Source organism: Barbus barbus, assembly GCF_936440315.1.
Source record: "Barbus barbus genome assembly, chromosome: 8".
Lineage (NCBI taxonomy): Eukaryota > Metazoa > Chordata > Actinopteri > Cypriniformes > Cyprinidae > Barbus > Barbus barbus.
In genome coordinates, this window is record NC_136736.1 from 29662648 (window position 1) to 29680879 (window position 18232).

General features: G+C 35.3%; 1 protein-coding gene across 1 annotated transcript in view; it reads right to left on the reverse strand.

Moving 5' to 3' along the window:
- LOC306874339 (voltage-dependent T-type calcium channel subunit alpha-1H-like) overlaps positions 1 to 18232 on the reverse strand; it is a gene marked incomplete at its 3' end in the record, with an annotated part of 54376 nt that overhangs the window by 14429 nt on the left and 21715 nt on the right. The window contains exons 10-23 of the mRNA XM_079424305.1: positions 17985 to 18170; positions 16633 to 16750; positions 15158 to 15313; positions 12182 to 12266; positions 11871 to 12058; positions 10832 to 11167; positions 10525 to 10625; positions 10286 to 10409; positions 8254 to 8322; positions 7931 to 8115; positions 6175 to 6301; positions 5899 to 6024; positions 4803 to 4892; positions 3759 to 3951 (exon numbers count right to left, since the gene is read on the reverse strand). Coding sequence (XP_079280431.1) covers positions 3759 to 3951; positions 4803 to 4892; positions 5899 to 6024; positions 6175 to 6301; positions 7931 to 8115; positions 8254 to 8322; positions 10286 to 10409; positions 10525 to 10625; positions 10832 to 11167; positions 11871 to 12058; positions 12182 to 12266; positions 15158 to 15313; positions 16633 to 16750; positions 17985 to 18170 — 2084 coding nt within the window. The remainder of the gene's footprint in view (positions 1 to 3758; positions 3952 to 4802; positions 4893 to 5898; positions 6025 to 6174; positions 6302 to 7930; positions 8116 to 8253; positions 8323 to 10285; positions 10410 to 10524; positions 10626 to 10831; positions 11168 to 11870; positions 12059 to 12181; positions 12267 to 15157; positions 15314 to 16632; positions 16751 to 17984; positions 18171 to 18232) is intronic.

Sequence of the window (18232 nt, forward strand, 5' to 3'; positions counted from 1 at the left end):
CTCTGCTTCAGTATGTCACAGTACATGTTGGCATTCATGGTTCCCTCAATGAACTGTAGCTCCCCAGTGCCAGCAGCACTCATGCAGCCTCAGACCAAGACACTCCCACCACCATGCTTGACTGTAAGCAAGACACACTTGTCTTTGTACTCCTCACCTGGTTGCCGCCACACACGCTTGACACCATCTGAACCAAACAAGTTTATCTTTCTCTCATCAGACCACAGGACTTGGTTCCAGTAATCCATGTCCTTAGTCTGCTTGTCTTCAGCAAACTGTTTGCGGGCTTACTTGTGCATCATCTTTAGAAGAGGCTTCCTTCTGGGACGACAGCCATGCAGACCAATTTGATGCAGTGTGCGGCATATGGTCTGAGCACTGACAGGCTGACCCCCCACCCCTTCAACCTCTACAGCAATGCTAGCAGCACTCATATGTCTATTTCCCAAACACAACATCTGGATATGACGCTGAGCACGTGCACTCAATTTCTTTGGTTGACCATGGCGAGGCCTGTTCTGAGTGGAACCTGTCCTGTTAAACCGCTGTATGGTCTTGGCCACCGTGCTGCAGCTCAGTTTCAGGGTCTTGGAAATCTTCTTATAGCCACACCATCTTTATATAGAGCAAAAATTATTTTTTTCAGACCCTCTGAGAGTTCTTTGCCATGAGGTGCCATGTTGAACTTCCAGTGACCAGTATGAGAGAGTGAGAGCGATAACAACAAATTTAACCCACCTGCTCCCCATTCACACCTGAGACCTTGTAAAACTAACGAGTCACATGACACAGGGGAGAGAAAATGGCTAATTGGGCCCAATTTGGACATTTTCACTTAGAGGTGTACTCACTTTTGTGGCCAGCGGTTTAGACATTAATGGCTGTGTGTTGAGTTATTTTGAGGGGACAGCAAATTTACACTGTTATACAAGCTGTACACTCACTACTTTACATTGTAGCAAAGTGTCATTTCTTCAGTGTTGTCACATGAAAAGATATAATCAAATTTTTACAAAAATGTGAGCGGTGTACTCACTTCTGTGAGATACTGTATATACTATGGCACTGTGAATACTGCTTACTTATGTAAAACTCGCCACCTTGATGCCAGGGGGATGTGAGTGTCTTTTGCCATTTAGTTCATAGGGCATTCTGGGATGCTATGCATTTGCAAGTTGCAATTTGATTTCTTGAATTTAAACGATTCCTTTTTTTTAAACCCAAGAATCAATTAGTCTAGCCTGTATTTAATTAATGAATGGAACATTGTAGCATGCCTCCCATCCCAATAAATCACATCAAGCTTTGTTCTATGTTATTACTGATTTGAAAGAAAGTCTCAAATTTAAAATTATGTCCATTTTATTACAAATGACAAAAGGACAAATTACAAATATGTCCTTTTTATTCAATTAACAACCAATCATTGCACACCTGCAGGTAATAGATACTGTAGGACCAAACCAGTCTCAAGATCAAAACATTGTCAATAAATAGTTTTTGATACTTTTGCAAGTATTGGTAGTGTGGATGATTTTCTTTTGTTTCTTAGTTTAATACAATTTTCAAACAACATATGCTGTTTTAGCACTGTTTAATGTGCAGTGGCAAATCGCTGTGCCTGTTCACGTTCAGCGGTAGCGCGAAGTACACGTGTACTCATCATCTCCTCTGCTTTAAACAGTTACAGCATGAAATAAACATGAATGAACATATGAAGATATGATCAAAAAAAGAGTATAACTTAACCAAATCCGTATCCTATCTCATGAAATCACTCAATCAAGCTCAACATCACATTTACCTACTTACTATTTGTGACCATAAACTCGTTAGTCAGCTAGAAAAATGAACTCTAGAGAGGAGCATTTTGTGCACTACAGAGCCCCTAAAGGGATATGGTAGTGGAAAAAATACGGAGTGGGAGGAAAACTTTTTTTTAAATCTTTTCGTTTCCCCAAGAAACTTTGCGCCCCCTCACAAAACTTCTGCATTCTCTCGCAAAACTTTTACTGTACAGTACAATATACTGAATTGCACACTAAACATTTTCATTTCCTCATAGAAAACTACACTTAATGTGGCTTAATATATGGAGACGGTGATATGAAAAGACCAAATTTGATAAATAATTAATAAAAAATATATACTATGTACAGAAAAGCAATGCGCTAAGCCACGTTAATGTTTTTTTTTTCCTACGGGAGAGAAAACACGTAAAACTTTCCATTCCATACATATTCTGGGCTCATCTGCTTTCCTGTGCATAACACATTTTATTAAACTGTATACAAGATTACTGTAGGACAGTTTTACTAAACAGGGCAAATTAACGCGAGAGTGAAATTTCTGTGGGTGATTTACTAATAATGCGCAACTTAAAGAACACAGACACAACATTTCATTTACATATCGACCAACGCAATATACCAAGCACAGCGCAAATTAGATGCAAATAAAGAACAAAGAAATAAAGAAGCCACAATACGTTGAAAAGCACCGGAGGCCAAAAAATGAAGCTTTGCTAGAAGTTTTGATAGACCTGGTATTGTGTGACTCCTAGTTGAGGGTTCCAAGTCGTCTTTTATTTCCTGAAGCAAATTAAAAATAACATGGCTTGGCAAACGATATGTTTGGACAATGTGTTCTTCTGGTATTCAAAATAAATTAATATGTGTGGAAAAAATCCTCTCACTTCTACCATGCGCTCTCTGATCTTTGCAGTGGCTCCTACTAGCAACAATAATTGCAGCCATTTCAAGCTCAAAATAGTTTAAGACATGCGTTTTTGGGGCGTTAAATAATGGCGCGAATGCCAGTAATTTGATGAGCGCAAGGGTTAATAAAGCACGTTGCGTGATTCATTTGAATACTCTAACCTACCCTTGCCTGAGAGCAACAGCTGGATATGAAATTGCGTTTTATTAAATATGAGATATGTAATACATTAAAAACTAGACAACACTAACTGTTCAAGTATTTGGTTAAAGAAAATGATGTTAACAATAAATATATTTATTTTTTATGCATGAAAATGTCAAATGTTTAAATTTGTCCGTTGTGGTGCAATGTTGCCTTGAGGCAACAAACTTAAAAAAATAAATAAAATTTAAAAATTTATGAAAATGATATTGTTATAGTGTCCAATTTTAAGCAGGAAAACATCACAAATAATTTTTTCTTCATTGATTTCATATTGCGTACCTTAGAGGGTTAAAATCCCCAATCATGTTTGTATATATGTGTTACCTGACACTAGCACTTCAAAAAGAAAGGTTGTTGTTCATCATAACCAAAGCAAAGGATTAAAGTGAGACTTGAGGCAAGAGTAAGTGGATTTACTCTAACTCATAATTATGTGCCTCCTGTCTAATTAAATTCTTGTTATTTGGTTTTGAAGTCAAACAAAGTCAAAGGGCTTTTGAAGAACGCGGCTGTGGAAATCACTACTAATTGTCTATTTCTCAAGCTAAATACACACGACAGCAATTAAACTGTACTGTGTTAACCTTGTATGCTGCAATAAAGTTACAAGCAATAAAACCAATCTATTCCATGCTAGTTTTATCCTAACCAGCAGTAACAAGCCACAAAATATTTTGTGACCCTCTGCTCCTCTGAATATTAAAGTGTCAAAAAAGTACAAAAATGGCCCAAAATCCATTATGTTCTGAATTTCGCTTTCAGTGAAAACAGAAAAATGACTTTTTATTATGACACAGTCTGACTCTGCACACGTACAACAAACACACACTTACTCCTGCGTTTCTTCTCCATGCGCTTCTGTCTTTTCTCCTCTCTCCGTCTAGCCTCCTCTTCCTCCTGGTCTTGTCTACACTTGTGGAAGTTCTCGACCACCACACCTACAAACATGTTCAGCACGAAGAAGCTGACGATCAGCAGGAAGGAGATGAAGTACAGAAGCATCCAGGGATTATGATTCCTTATGGGCTACAAAGAGAGAAGATAGAAAAACAGACAAATCGTGTAGATTTAAGGTGGTTTGAATAGAAAGTTTAAAAGAAAAGCATTTATTTGAAAACAAGAAAAATCTAACATTATAAATAATTTGACTTTTACCTTTGCTCTATTTAATGCATCATTGTTATATCATCTATTATTTCTTCCAAAAATAAAATAAACAAAAAAATACTCACAGCAAACTTTTAAATAGTAATTATCTTAAGTTATCATATATGCATACAGTACATAATCAGAATGTAAAAATTACATTAGCCCATCAGGAAGAAAGCAAAGACAGGAAATGCGACAGGGAAAAAGTACAGAATGGAATGGAAACTCTGTACTTGTCTTATTGTATATGCAACACAATTGGTATTTGTCACTACACAAAGGACTATATAAACCAGTAGTGTTGAGTCTGTTACTGTCTGTGCACTCAATGTTTCTGTGTATGTGTGTGTGAGAGTGAGTATATAAGACCTCTCAGTGGAATTAAATGATGAATGTTCCGTCTCTCCTCCTCAACCTGCTCATTCTGGTGTCCTCCACTGTATTTTTATCTATCTTTCTCTTTTTTCTTCAGTTCAGAGCTGAATTAATCAAACACTCGCTTTACCGGAAAACCTGCTGCTGCCTTTTGTGATTGTGTCACTTGAGCTTCAAGCGAGAAAAAAAGCAGTAAACACTCCTGCCACCTGTGTTTTCTTTTGTTATAATGGACAGATTCAGAGTAAGGTGTAAGTGTTTCCACACTCAGTAGCGTTATCTGAAGAATGCACACACACACACACACACACACACACACACACACACATACACACACACACACACACACACACCTGTTGGTCCACAGCCACGGCATCTAAGCCATCGTACATGATGCTGACCCAGCCATCTTTAGATGACAGGACGAATAATGACATCAATGCCTGCAAAACAGAGATAAAATGGATTAATGTGAACAAGAGAATATTTTACAGAATTACTGTCTCACTGGCTACAATATGAATATCTGTAAAGTACTGACGAGATGGTGAGATGAACGCATTTTATTTTTTGCTCAGTTGGGAACCACTGCACAGCAAAAAAAAAAAAAAAAAAAATATATATACACACACACACACACACATAAAGAGTTTTCTGCATTAAGTGTATTGTTCATGATCAATAAGATTTTTTTATGTTGTTGAAAGAAGTCTCTTATGCCTATTTATCTATTCAAAAATACAATATAAGACGTACTATTGTGAAATATTTACATTATTTAGTCATTTAGCAGACGCTTTTAGATCAAAGCTCTTTTCTATTTTAATATATTTTATGATGCCAGTCATTACTCCAGTCCTCAATGTCACATGCTCCTTCAGAAATCATTATAATACGTATGCTGATTTGCTCCTCAAGAAACATTTTATATTATTATAAATGTTGAAAACAGTTGTACTGCACAAGATTTTTATTTATTTTTTTAGCATTTTTTGATGAATAGAAAGTTCAAAAGAATAGCATTTTTTTAATGTAACAATGTAAAATAATGTTGAATAAAAGTATTTTGTGTGTGTGTGTGTGTGTAAATATAAGCTATATATAACTAGGCATTATGTACTGACTTGTGGACAAAATAAAAAGCCAGTTAATTACATAATGGCATTAAAGTTGCAGGACTAAACTAAAAATAGCACAGATTTCACATATGAAACAACAGGACAGGAATGAGAAACACTGTCCACCAGAATCCTGTCACCTTGATAAAATGTGCTTGTGTGACCTACATCTAAAATATAATGGGTTGCTTGATGGTTTAGAAAGAGGGTAAATGAGAAGGTTGATTTTTTAAATAAAAGACACTACCGGTGGACATAATTCATTCTTCATGAATTCCCCTTTAATGTCTACGTCTATATGAGTGTGCGTAAGTGATTGTGAGTGTCCTACCTGACCCAGGTTATCAAAGTTGTACTTCCTACGGACCCATTTGTATTTAGCCTGCAGGCACTCTGATTTATTGGTGATATTTCTAGTGTCAAAGCCTTCACAATGATAAAACTTCCCCTTAAAGAGCTGAATAAAAGAAAAATACCTCACATTTAGACAACATAAATACAAATAAACTGCAAACTACAAAGCAAGCAATAGCTCTAATCTGTAATTGTATTTCATAAATAAAAATGCATTTCTTTAAAAATGTAGACCCTAGCAATATGTGTGTACCTGAACTCCTAGAATTCCAAAGACAATGAAGAAAGCGCAACAGATCAACACAATATTTCCAATCGGTCTGAGAGATGTGATCAATGTTTCAACAACCAACTTCAGTCCGGGAGCTCTGCTTATGACCCTGATGACACAAACACACACAAAGAAATGCATATTTGGTGTTGCAACAATATCTGAACTCAATGCAAAACCACTGAACTAGAAAGCGTGTGTTAATAAAAGGGCTCAACAACAAGCACAACAAGCTGACGAGACGAGATGTTCTCTAGTGTTAGCCTTGAAATGAATAGGTAAGTGTGCTCAGCAGAATATCTCTCTGTCTGAGAGTTGGCGGTTTTGTTCAGATGTGTCTAAAGGAACGGTTTCCTGACAACAGCAAGAGATGAAATGTGGTTTCAGCACCATGGACAGCAGCAGCATTAAAATTTAGAGATACATTTTTTTCCACATGATCAAAGTCAGGTCTGGTGAGATGCAACTTTTGGTTTGAAGTGCAAATTATATTTGAAAGATTTGGCAAAGGGGAAGATTTTCAGCATATTAAATGTCATTTAGGTCTATTCCTCCTTATACAAAACTATGATTTAATAATAGTGATGCACCATAATAGATTTTTTTACCAAAGCACAAAAACCGAAGTTTTCATTTAGCTAAAAGCTGAAACGGATAATAAAGTCTATTCAATAATCAATTAATTAATTACATTTATTTAATAATCAAAACTCAAATAAAAACAGAGTTGTATATACTGTATAAGCAATTAAATTAAATATGAACTAGTGCTGTCAAATGATTAATCACGATTAATCGCATCCAAAATCAAGGTTATTGTTTACATAATATATGAGTGTGTACTGTGTATATTTATTATGTACATATAAATACAAACACATGCATGTATATATTTAAGAAATATATGCTATGTTTATATATTAAATATATTTATATATAATATAAAATATTATAATATAAATATATAAATGTATATACATGGAAATATTTTCAAAATATATACTGAATGTGTTTGTATTATTTATTATGTACTGTATATATAAAACACAGTACACCTAAATATATTATGTAAACAAAAACCTTTATTTTGGATGCGATTAATCACGATTAATCATTTGAAAGCACTAATATGAACATGTAAATGGTATTTCTAATAAAAATTTGTTTTTATGACAGATTTATTAAAACATACATTAAATAATTTTTCATATGTCATTATAAATTGGACACAATTTGAAAGCTGAGACTTTGTTTCATATAAAGAAACACAAAGTTCAGTAGGATTTTGCATTATAGGCTTGATAAAACAATGTTTAATGAATTTTTGTTTATTCATGCATCACCTGGAAACAGAATACAAGCATATAATACAATATCTTGGTTCATCAAACTGAAGACTGATTCAAAATGAGAAATCGATATTGTCAGTCCAGCAGTTTCAGCACTGTTTCAGTCAACAACTTCGGCTCTCCAAAACTGTATCAGCCAAAACGAAAAATTCACTTTGAAATTTAGTTGCATACACTACATTTATTGAGCATTTCACCGGCTCTGGCCCCACTTTCAATATATTGTAAAAGAGCAGTGTGAACATTTTGCTAAACATCTTTTGTTTTCCTTGGAAGAAAGATGAGTGAACTACCCCTTTAAGAATATTACAACAGCTGACACTAGAGGACTTAATGCACTTCTACACATTCATACACACCCCCACACACACCTTCAATAAGAGTCTTACCTCAAGGGTCTTAGTGTTCTGAGCAGTCGCAGTACTCGCAGGATACCCAGGATTCTGTTCCCACCAGAGGAGGCGAGAGAGACCAGGATGTCCACAATAGACACAAATACCAGCAGGCCGTCTAGAACATTCCAGCTGCTCTTCAGGTACGAGCCTGGACCAGCGTACAGCCCAAGAGAAACCACCTGAAACACCAACAACAATCACTATCATCAGCATGTCATACTTAACATTTTATTAGTATATAAAAACATATATAAAAAAGTCAACCAACCAAACTAATATGTATGCTTTTAATTAAGAACACTGTATTAATTTCCTACCTTCACAGTCATCTCAGCCACAAAGATCACAGTGAAGATGTAATTAGAAACTTTAAGAAACATCCGCTCCTGTCAAACAAATACATAAATAATGAAAATGTCATTTAAAATGGCAAGAAATGCACCACATCCATTATAGAGACAAAACAATAACTGTGTTTCACATACTTAAGTCACCCAATGACTTTTCACAGCATTTATTTCACATATTATAAACATATTTTATGTATTCTATTATAATTTCAGGGAATTTAAACCTGTATGCGCAGAAGCGATCTAAGGAATGAGTGACGTATACGCGCGACAGATCGCTTCAGCGCATGCGTCTACTATGCCAGAGCACGTTGACACGTCACACGCCGGCTGTTGTGAACACGCTCAGGACAGTTGGACATTGCGGTGGATCAGAGGTAAAAAATATCATAAATACTGTTCAGTTTCTTGCACATGTTTCATGTCTTAAGACCTCAATGTATCATCACGAGCCGCAGGGTTTAATTTGGTTTTGTCTGTGTATGTTTGTTTTGTACTCTCAAAGCTGTGGGTCCCATTGACTGCCATTATATGACTGACAGACTGCAACGGTTTGAGTTAAAAATCTTTGTTTGTGTTCTACTGAAGAAACAAAGTCACCTACATCTTGGATGCCCTTGGAGTAAGCAGATAAACATCAAGTTTTCATTTTTGGGTGAACTGTCCCTTTAAGAGCGTTTTCTACGAGTCATTTTACAAACGTTCGTTATTGTTTCATGTGTGTTTCCCAAAAAATGTTCTTAACACAATCGCACATAGCCCTGCTTTAAGTGCTACTTAGGAGTCGCTAATATAATATAATATAATATAATATAATATAATATAATATAATATAATATAATATAATATAATATAATATAATATAATATAATATAATATAGGATAATATTAGATAATATAATAATCTACTATTATATAATATATATTATATATAGTAGATTAATATTATACTATATAGTATATAATATCTGTAGAGATGTTATTTCCGGGTCCAATACATGGCTTGTTTCGTGCACGTCAGCAAGTCATTGACAGATTTATTTGAGTTTATCTCTATTTTTCCCAGCCTTTGAAACATATGTCTTACATTACTTCTTTTATTAGTTTTTTTTGTTCAGTCATTTAATTTAGATGTGTATTTCTATTGTTTTTGTTTTCTGCCCTTTTTAATTATTTCACTTATAAATTCATTTAAAAAACGAGTAATAAAGTGTTCTTTAATTATAATCACATTGCACTTGAATAAAGGTAAAGGTGTAATCTGCCGATTGTCCTGCAGGTGACCTCATAAATCTGTCTTCTAATAATGCACGAAGGGATTTACAATTACTCCAGAGCACTCATGGATCTACGGAGATTTTCAAGTACTACTTAAGATACGATGGTTTTGGGATACGGTCCACAAGTCTAGTTTGTGTGATCGTTGTTTTACGATCAACTTCTGATGCTTTTGGGAAATGCAGCCCTGTTCAAATGTTTGGGGCCAGTAATTGTTTTTAAATAAATTAATACTTTTATTCAGCATGGATGCATTAGATAAAAAGTAACAGTAAAGACAATTATAATATTACAAAATAGTTCTCTTTCAAATGAATGCGGTTCTTTTGAACTTTCTATTTATCAAAGAATCCTGAAAAAAATTAGGCAGCACAACTGATTTCAGCAATGATAATAACAAGAAATGTTTCTTCAGCATCAAATTTCTGAAGGATCATGTGACACTGAAGACTGGAGTAATAATGCTGAAAAGTCAGCTTTAACATCACAGGAATTAAATAGCATTTTTAAATATATTAAAATGGAAAACGTGTATTTTGAATTTAAATACTATTGCACAATATTACTGGTATTTGCTGCTGTAAATGCAGCCTCGATAAGCAAAAGAGACTTCTTTCAAAAATATAAAAAAATCTTCCCGATCCCAAACTTTTGAACTTTTGCATGCATATATAATAGAGCTTGATGATAGTGCTAGAATGAGTGCTGTGATGTTATATACCGTGCTGTCAGGTTGGATGTCAGGTCTCTCTAGAGCAATTGTGATGCAGTTAAGGAAGATGAAAAACAGCACAATATGATCAAACATCTTATGAGTGATGACCTTTTGACAGCGCATACGGAACCTGCAGAGATTGAGAGAGGAAGAGCCGTGTGAATAGCATAAAAATGTGCAAGCACAGCATTCATTATGTGTATATATATGTGTGTGCTTGGTTGGTCTGCTGTGTTGGCACTCACTTATTTTGGGGGGAAAATAAGTAAAATGACCAATCCTCATGGTCTCTACACCACTGGGGTTTATACTGCTCCAATAGTCTCTTCACAATTAGACACCAACTCTAAACATAAACATAATACCAAATAAAAACAAGCATAAGGAAAATAAAGAATAGAAATGCATATTTTGTAAAGAAAATATTAGCACATATAAAATATTTCTTTAATTTCGGCAATATTTAAGAATGCCAAGAATATCTGATTTACGTGACTGATATAGTGTAGCATTATAATCAATAATAAAAATTGATTAAATACAAGGCCCCACCTCAAATTCATCATCATCTGCCCCCTGTGTGGACGGTGGATCGGGACGTGTTATGTTTGGAGAGGATGGATAACCTCCATCTAATCTGCCGTTACACTCCAAATATGGGCGTGGAACCTGGAGGAGCTCTGGAAAATCAAAAGACCCCAGACACGAAACTCCGCCCAGACTGCCAGTCCTGCTGGATTTCCCATCTTCTGATTGGTTGTCATCCATGTTGTCCTGTCCCGCTACTGAAAGCAAAGATTCACGCTCTCCTGACTGAGCGCGTCTCATTAGACTGGGGGCGTGGCCAAGGCTGTTCCAACTGGAGCGGCGACTTCCCCAAAGGCTGGACTACAACACACACACACAAACTGAAGCTGATTATCACAGGATGCAACAACTGGTCTAGTATTTATAACCACTTAGGTATGACAATTTAGATCATATGGGACAACTGAATTTGATGGTTCGTAATGAAACACTTTCACTTGATTTTAAAATGAAATTAAAAACTATTAAATATATATATTGTATAAGGCCATTGATCAAGCAGTTATTTATATCTTTAATTTTGTTTGTTTATTCATATGTGTGATTAAATATGATTTATTTATATAGCTTTTGTACTTTTTATTGATTAATTTATAAATAAATTATAATTAATAAATGAAAATTACAAAAGCTTATTTATTGATTCATGCTTATTTGATTAGGTATTTATTTGTTTCCAATATATTTCAAATATAACACAGCAGGTGAAGTTATAGATGTGCAGATGCTTTATGGTTTGCTTATGGTTCAATGTTTACACCAAAAATTAATTACACTCCAATTAAAAAAGGCAATAAAAATGATAAGATGCTATGGTAAAACCACATTAATGAAGAACAAGAAAAAAAAATCCCATGTTGAAAATTTGTGATGGATATTTTATTGGTGTAAAAAGCCTTAAAAGTGATCATTATAATATGAATACATGTCAAAATATCAATTTAAATGTTTTGAGACAAATACTATTGGTGTAGGTTTATGCGTAACAGCATTTACTCCTCACCTGGGATCTCTGGTCATGGGGCTCGGTGGAAGTGTTGCTGTTGCGCCGTGATTGGCTGTAGATGTGTGACACCTCAGTTCTGGGTGTGGCATTGAGCTGCATGTGTGTGTTGTGAGGTGGCATGGACGCCCGAGGTTCCAGGTGTCCGTTGGAGATGGGCATTAATGTCTGCATTTTCATCTCTGATCCTAATATCAACAAGAGATTAGAATAAAATAACAAAACACATGTAAACAGTTTTGCGCACACACACACACACACACACACACACACACACACACACACACACACACACACACACACACACACACCTGAGTTCAGCAGTTCTCTCAGTTTGTCCTCATCACCATAGTCAGACGACATGTCATCATCAGTGACTGATCTGCTAGCATCACCCTGAAAGATAAATAGAAATTACATTAAAGGCTAAAATTTTGAATTCATACTAATGAATCATCATATCTTCACATCAACCCAAACCACACAAGGCCAGCATAAATAAATGCAGAACAAACACAATTACATTTGCTCTTTCAAGGGTATGCAACTCTCTACCTTCTAATCTCATGCTTAGTTAACTTAGTTGTCCTCGTCCTATTTCCTGCAAGTCATTGAACTTCCTCTTCCTATGCATTTAAAATCAACATGAAACAGCATTCTGACCCATTCAAAAAAGGATATTTCTAGAATTAAATTAGGAATTGATTTTATTGTGAAAAGTGGGCTTTAATACCAAAATGAACCAGGCTGTGTAGTTCCTGGATGGGTTACGCCACACAAGCAATGGCCATTAAAATGCAATCATTTATCCTCAAAAATCTTCTGTTGTAAATACGTCAGAACTAAAGAATAACTTAAAAAAACGAAAAAGGGAGAGAAGCAGTAATGAATGAGAATCGTGTATTATTTATTAACTTATCCTTTACATTTTTTCTTTCGATATTGTGAGATTCATGTAAGTGACTAAATATGATTTATACATTTATTGATTATTTATTGATTTATGCATATTTGGTTATGTATTTATGGCTAGATAAGTTGTTTTGCTTATGTTTCAATATTAAACCAAAACTAAAAAAAAAAAAAAAAAACACTAAAAAAAGCAATAAAAACAATCTACAGAGTCTACAGTGAAACCAATTTTAATGAAGAAAACGTTTCATGTGAATGTTTGTTTTTAAGATTCCATGCTTAAAATTTGCAATGAATATTCATGTCTGATGTAAAAAAAAAGGGATAATTCTAATATTTTCTTTGTTTTGAGCTCAATACTGTTTGCATAGCGGAAACAATCCTGCAAGTAACTTTATCTTTACATGCATTTAAAATCAACATGAAATAGCATTCAGACCCATTTTACTTCTATAAAGTTTATATTTGAGTAAAACAGGATATTTCCAGTAGGAATAAATCCAGTAGGAATAGATTTTATTGTGAAAGGTGGCTGTTCAATACCAAAACAAACAAGGTTGTGTACGTTCCAGATGGGTTATGTCAAACAAGCAACAGCCATTAAAATTTGCGCATTTATACTCCAAAATCTCCTGTTGTAAATACATGAAAAATAAAGAGTAATGGAAAAAGGAGCAAAAAATCAGGAATGAATGAGAATCCGCAATATCAAGCAGTAACAACCGGAAAAGTGTGTATTGTGTGAGTAGGTAAAGTGTCCAGTGTGTGTGTGTGTGTGTGTGATATTTGTACCTTGCGGACAAAAGAGAGAGGGATAAAAGACAGAGAGGGAAAAAAAAGGAACAACAGAAGGTTTGAGTGAAAGCGTTTTCCTATGAAACACATCATCACACCAGCTGCAGCTCAGCGTCTGTGCTTATACACGGCAGATGAGTCTCATCTACATGAAAATTACACACACAAACCAAACATACACCAATCCACACAATCAATCTCTTTGATGTGACACCAATAACGAAAGGAAACAAGAGCGTGTTTTTCTTAATTTCCATGCGTGCTCAAAGGAAACCCCTTTTTTCAGGGTGTGCATAATGGTTACTGTGCTGTAATTGAGTTACAGTGTAATAATTCTAGTCCTCTGATAACATCTTACTCTTAAAATGAAAAATTCCCTCTTGGAAATTCAATTAAATGCAATATGGCCACATCTAATTCAGTCATGCAGAGGATTCGCGCAGATGTTGCAAACTAGAGGAAGTCGTTTCAGTTTCAGAGGATCTGTTAGTTACAGTAGTCGCCCCCCAAAATTTTACAGACCTAAAGGAGGAGAGTTTTTTCTTCATCAGAACAGATTTAAAGAAATTTAGCATCATTTGCTCACCAGTGGATCCTCTGCAGTAAATCGGTGCCGTCAGAATGAGAGACCAAACAGCTTATAAAAACATCACAACAATCCACAAGCAATCCACACCACTCCAGTCCATCAGTTAACATCTTGTGGCGTGAAAAGCTGCATGTTGGTAAGAAAAAAACCCCTTCATTAAGGTCCATAATCCATAATAGCGCTTCCTCCAGTGAAAGTCCATCCCCTGTTGTGTCTCACATCAAAATTCAAAGAGATATTTGGTTATAACTTTTCTGGACTGTTTTCACTTATAAAGGGGAAGTCGTGGTCTAATGGTTAGAGAGTTGGACTCGTAATCCAAAGGTTGCGAGTTTGAGTCTCAAGCCGGCAGGGATTGTAGGTGGGGGGAGTGAATGAACAGTGCTCTCTCCACCCTCAATACCACGACTGAGGTGCCCTTGAGCAAGGCACCGAACCCCCAACTGCTCCCCAGGCGCCGCAGCATAAATGGCTGCCCACTGCTCCGGGTGTGTGTTCACGGTGTGTGTGTGTTCACTGCTGTGTTTGTGCACGTTGGATGGGTTAAATGCAGAGCACGAATTCCGAGTATGGGTCACCATACTTGGCAGTATGTCACATCACTTTTACTTTTAAATGTGCTTGATTGGTGCATATTTCTCTCCTGATTCAGACAAGACAGTTTTTTCACTGGACAAAGCAACATTATGAATAGAGGACTCATACTTTAGATGGTTTGAAGTTAAAAATGCCTTAATAATGGATTTGTTTATTATAAGCAGCTTTTCCCTTCACAAGATGTTAATTGATGGGCTGGAGTCATGTGGATTATTGAGATGTTTTTATCAGCTATTTGGACCCTCATTCTGACGCCAAAATGCACAGTCTCACTGCATTAGATACAAAATATCAAAGGAACTGGTATTTACTTTAAAGAAAGATATTACAAGCACAATTTTCAAGCAAAACATATACTGTACTGTAGTCCCTAGTCCAACATCTGACATCTTACCTCAGCTTGAAAGCCCTCTACTAAGATGGCAACCAGTAAATTGAAGAGGACATAATTCCCAAAGGTCATCAAGGCCACAAAGTACAGAGCCGCCCAAGGGGAGGTGGAGGCAATGCCGTTATACAGAACCACATTCCAGTCCTCCTGAGTCAAAATCTGTAGAGACACAGGACGACTGTTAGCACAAACTGGTGATTGTTAGCACAAATATCACATTTTAAACTACTGTCTAATGAGTAGGTACTGTAGCATTACTGTAGTTTATTTGTATCAATAAACACCAACCTTTGTCTAAATGCTATTAAAAATTGTGTGTGTTTATTATTATTATTATTATTATTATTATTATAAGCAAGTACAACAAATGTAGTCTTTTTTTTCTTTTTTGAAATTCAACTGATAGTTTGTTTTGCGTTCACTCCAGCACATTTCACACAGACATCCACAACAGAACCTGAACTCATCTCTGCCTCTTCCTGCAGACTGATTTAGAACAGAGGGAAAACAGCAGGTTCAGTCTGGAGTTTATATTCTGCTTACAAACGTGCACACACACACACACACACACACACACACGGACAGAAATAGAGATTAGGGAAATTAAAGGCTCCCGGTACCGAAGAAACCCTGACTCCGTTGGCTTCCCTCAGGGCATGGAGTTAATACAGCACTGTATCAGTATTTGCACAAGTGTCACCCCCAGTGACCTCATCACACTACCCAATACTGCAGTGAGAGGTTTGATGACCTCATCATGTCTGCAATAATATAGGGTAGGTTTCCATGACCTCAGCAATTTCAACTCTGACACAACTTGTAGAAGTTTAAATAATCCCAGTCTTAAAAGTACAACTGACACAACCACAAACACATACATTCATATACAGCAAACCTGAGCCGCTGCCTAATAGACAGAGATGACCGTAAGAGGATTAGAGCACTTAGCCGTACTATATAATAATGTTTAGAAGGCAGAACAAAAATGTAGGTTTGCATAAATACTTTACAAACAATAATATAATTAATTATTTAAATAATCACAAATATATAAATGTAAAGCTTTGAAAAGGGCTGTTTTGCTCTGACACCCAAGGATTTGTTACTTCATTTAGGGGAGGCTAAATACCCACAATGCAAAATGCTGCTGTTCCCACATTGAGGACTGAGTATTTAATCAAAACTTGCCTCTGAAGACTAAAAATGCTATTTCTGGATTTCAAATGAATACAAGCCTCTGTAAGATTTTAATAAGTTCAGCCGTCAGTTTAGTGACCCACAGACTCCTAGTGGTCAGCAAAATGTACAGATTTCAGGAACAGCAGCTTCAAAAACTTCTTTCAAAAAATCTTTCATTAAAGAGGACCTTTGTTACTTAAGCACAAAAAAGTAATTCACCCTCAAGTACTTCTACCTGTTAATAGAATATAACAGCCATCTATTGCTTATTAAAGAGTTTCTAAGGACAATCTTCTGACCTGGAACACGGTGACGATGGCCCAGAGAAGCGAGTCAAAGTTCTTCCTGTCTGACACAGTGTCTCCATTCTCCAACCGCAGCGTAAACTTACACCCAAACAGATGCATTCCCAATATACTAAAACACAGAAGACAAGACAAAAAAAGGGAAAGACAAACATGAGAAAAAGTTGCAAAAACATTTTAAAAAATATTTACTGCATTAAATGTAAGAATATCAGGGTTATTCAGTGACATTTGACTTACAACTTACAACCAATATAATAATTATTATATAACAGAACTTGAATCAGATTATTTGAAATATCTTTTTAGTTTTTTATTAAAATTAAAATTAATTAAAACTTCCCTTTCATGCCTATTACATTTTAATGTGTTATTTACAAAGAAATAAATTAATTGAGTATTTATTGTAACTAAAATATCATACTTTCACTATAATATGTATTTATTTCCCAAAAAATACTATGTAAAAGGCTGATATGTGCTAGTTATGGGCGATATTGGCCATTATGGCAAGGTACACTAAAGGTGAATAAATATTATTATGATTAATTGACTTTATTATCATTAACTAAAATTAAAGCTATTAAAAACAATCGTTACTTAAAATAAAATAAAATATAAAAATAAATGAAAACACTTTAAAATAGGGAACACATATTAACTATTAACTATTAAGAGTTTCCCCTCAATAAACTCCTGCTTATTAATAGTTAGTAAGGTAGTTGTTAAGTTTAGGTATGGGGTGGATTAAGGGAAATAAAATATGGTCATGCAGAATATGTGCTATATAGATAGTAATAAACAGCCAATATGCTAGTAATATGCCTGCTAATAAGCAACTCGTTAATAGTGAGAATAGTGAGAATTGGACCTTAAAATAAAGTGTTACCAAAGAAACTTACTTCATTTCAGCTATACAAAGGCAACATTTCTCATTTTTGTTTAGCTGAAAGTACTAAAATAACTCAAACTAAATGAATTAAAACTAAAAACAAAAACCAACAAAATTGCTAAAACTTGAAATTATAATAAAAAAATTAAAATAAAAACCTAATTCAAAATAAAAATAAAAAATAAAACAGTATATCGATGTATTAAATAACACTGCGTACATTAATCACAAAATCGCTTTGATGGGATTGAAATAATGAAATGTTGTGCTTGGGAATATGCAACTTCTTGAGTTCACCTTTTAAAATGAAATGAATGACCAATCGTATTCCTTCAAAAGTACTGAAAAATCAACTGGGAAATAACAACTAACACTATAGTATATCCAGTACGACTCATTTGCTTTCAGTCAGTACTACACTCTTATTCTTGTATGGAAGAACTTTCATACAAACCTAAAGATGAAGATGAAGAGCATCAGCAGCATGCAGAAGGTGGCCACATTGTCCATGGTCTTCATCAGTACCACCAGCTGCCTGCGCAGAGCCGGGAGGAACCGCACAAGCTTTAGCACCCTAAGCAAACGAAACGTCCGCAAAACCGAAAAGCCTCCGTCTGCTTGTCCGGCGATCTCACACACACTGTCAAACCCAACAGATGGAACACGAGTGGTCAAAATACACAATAATTACAACAAACATAA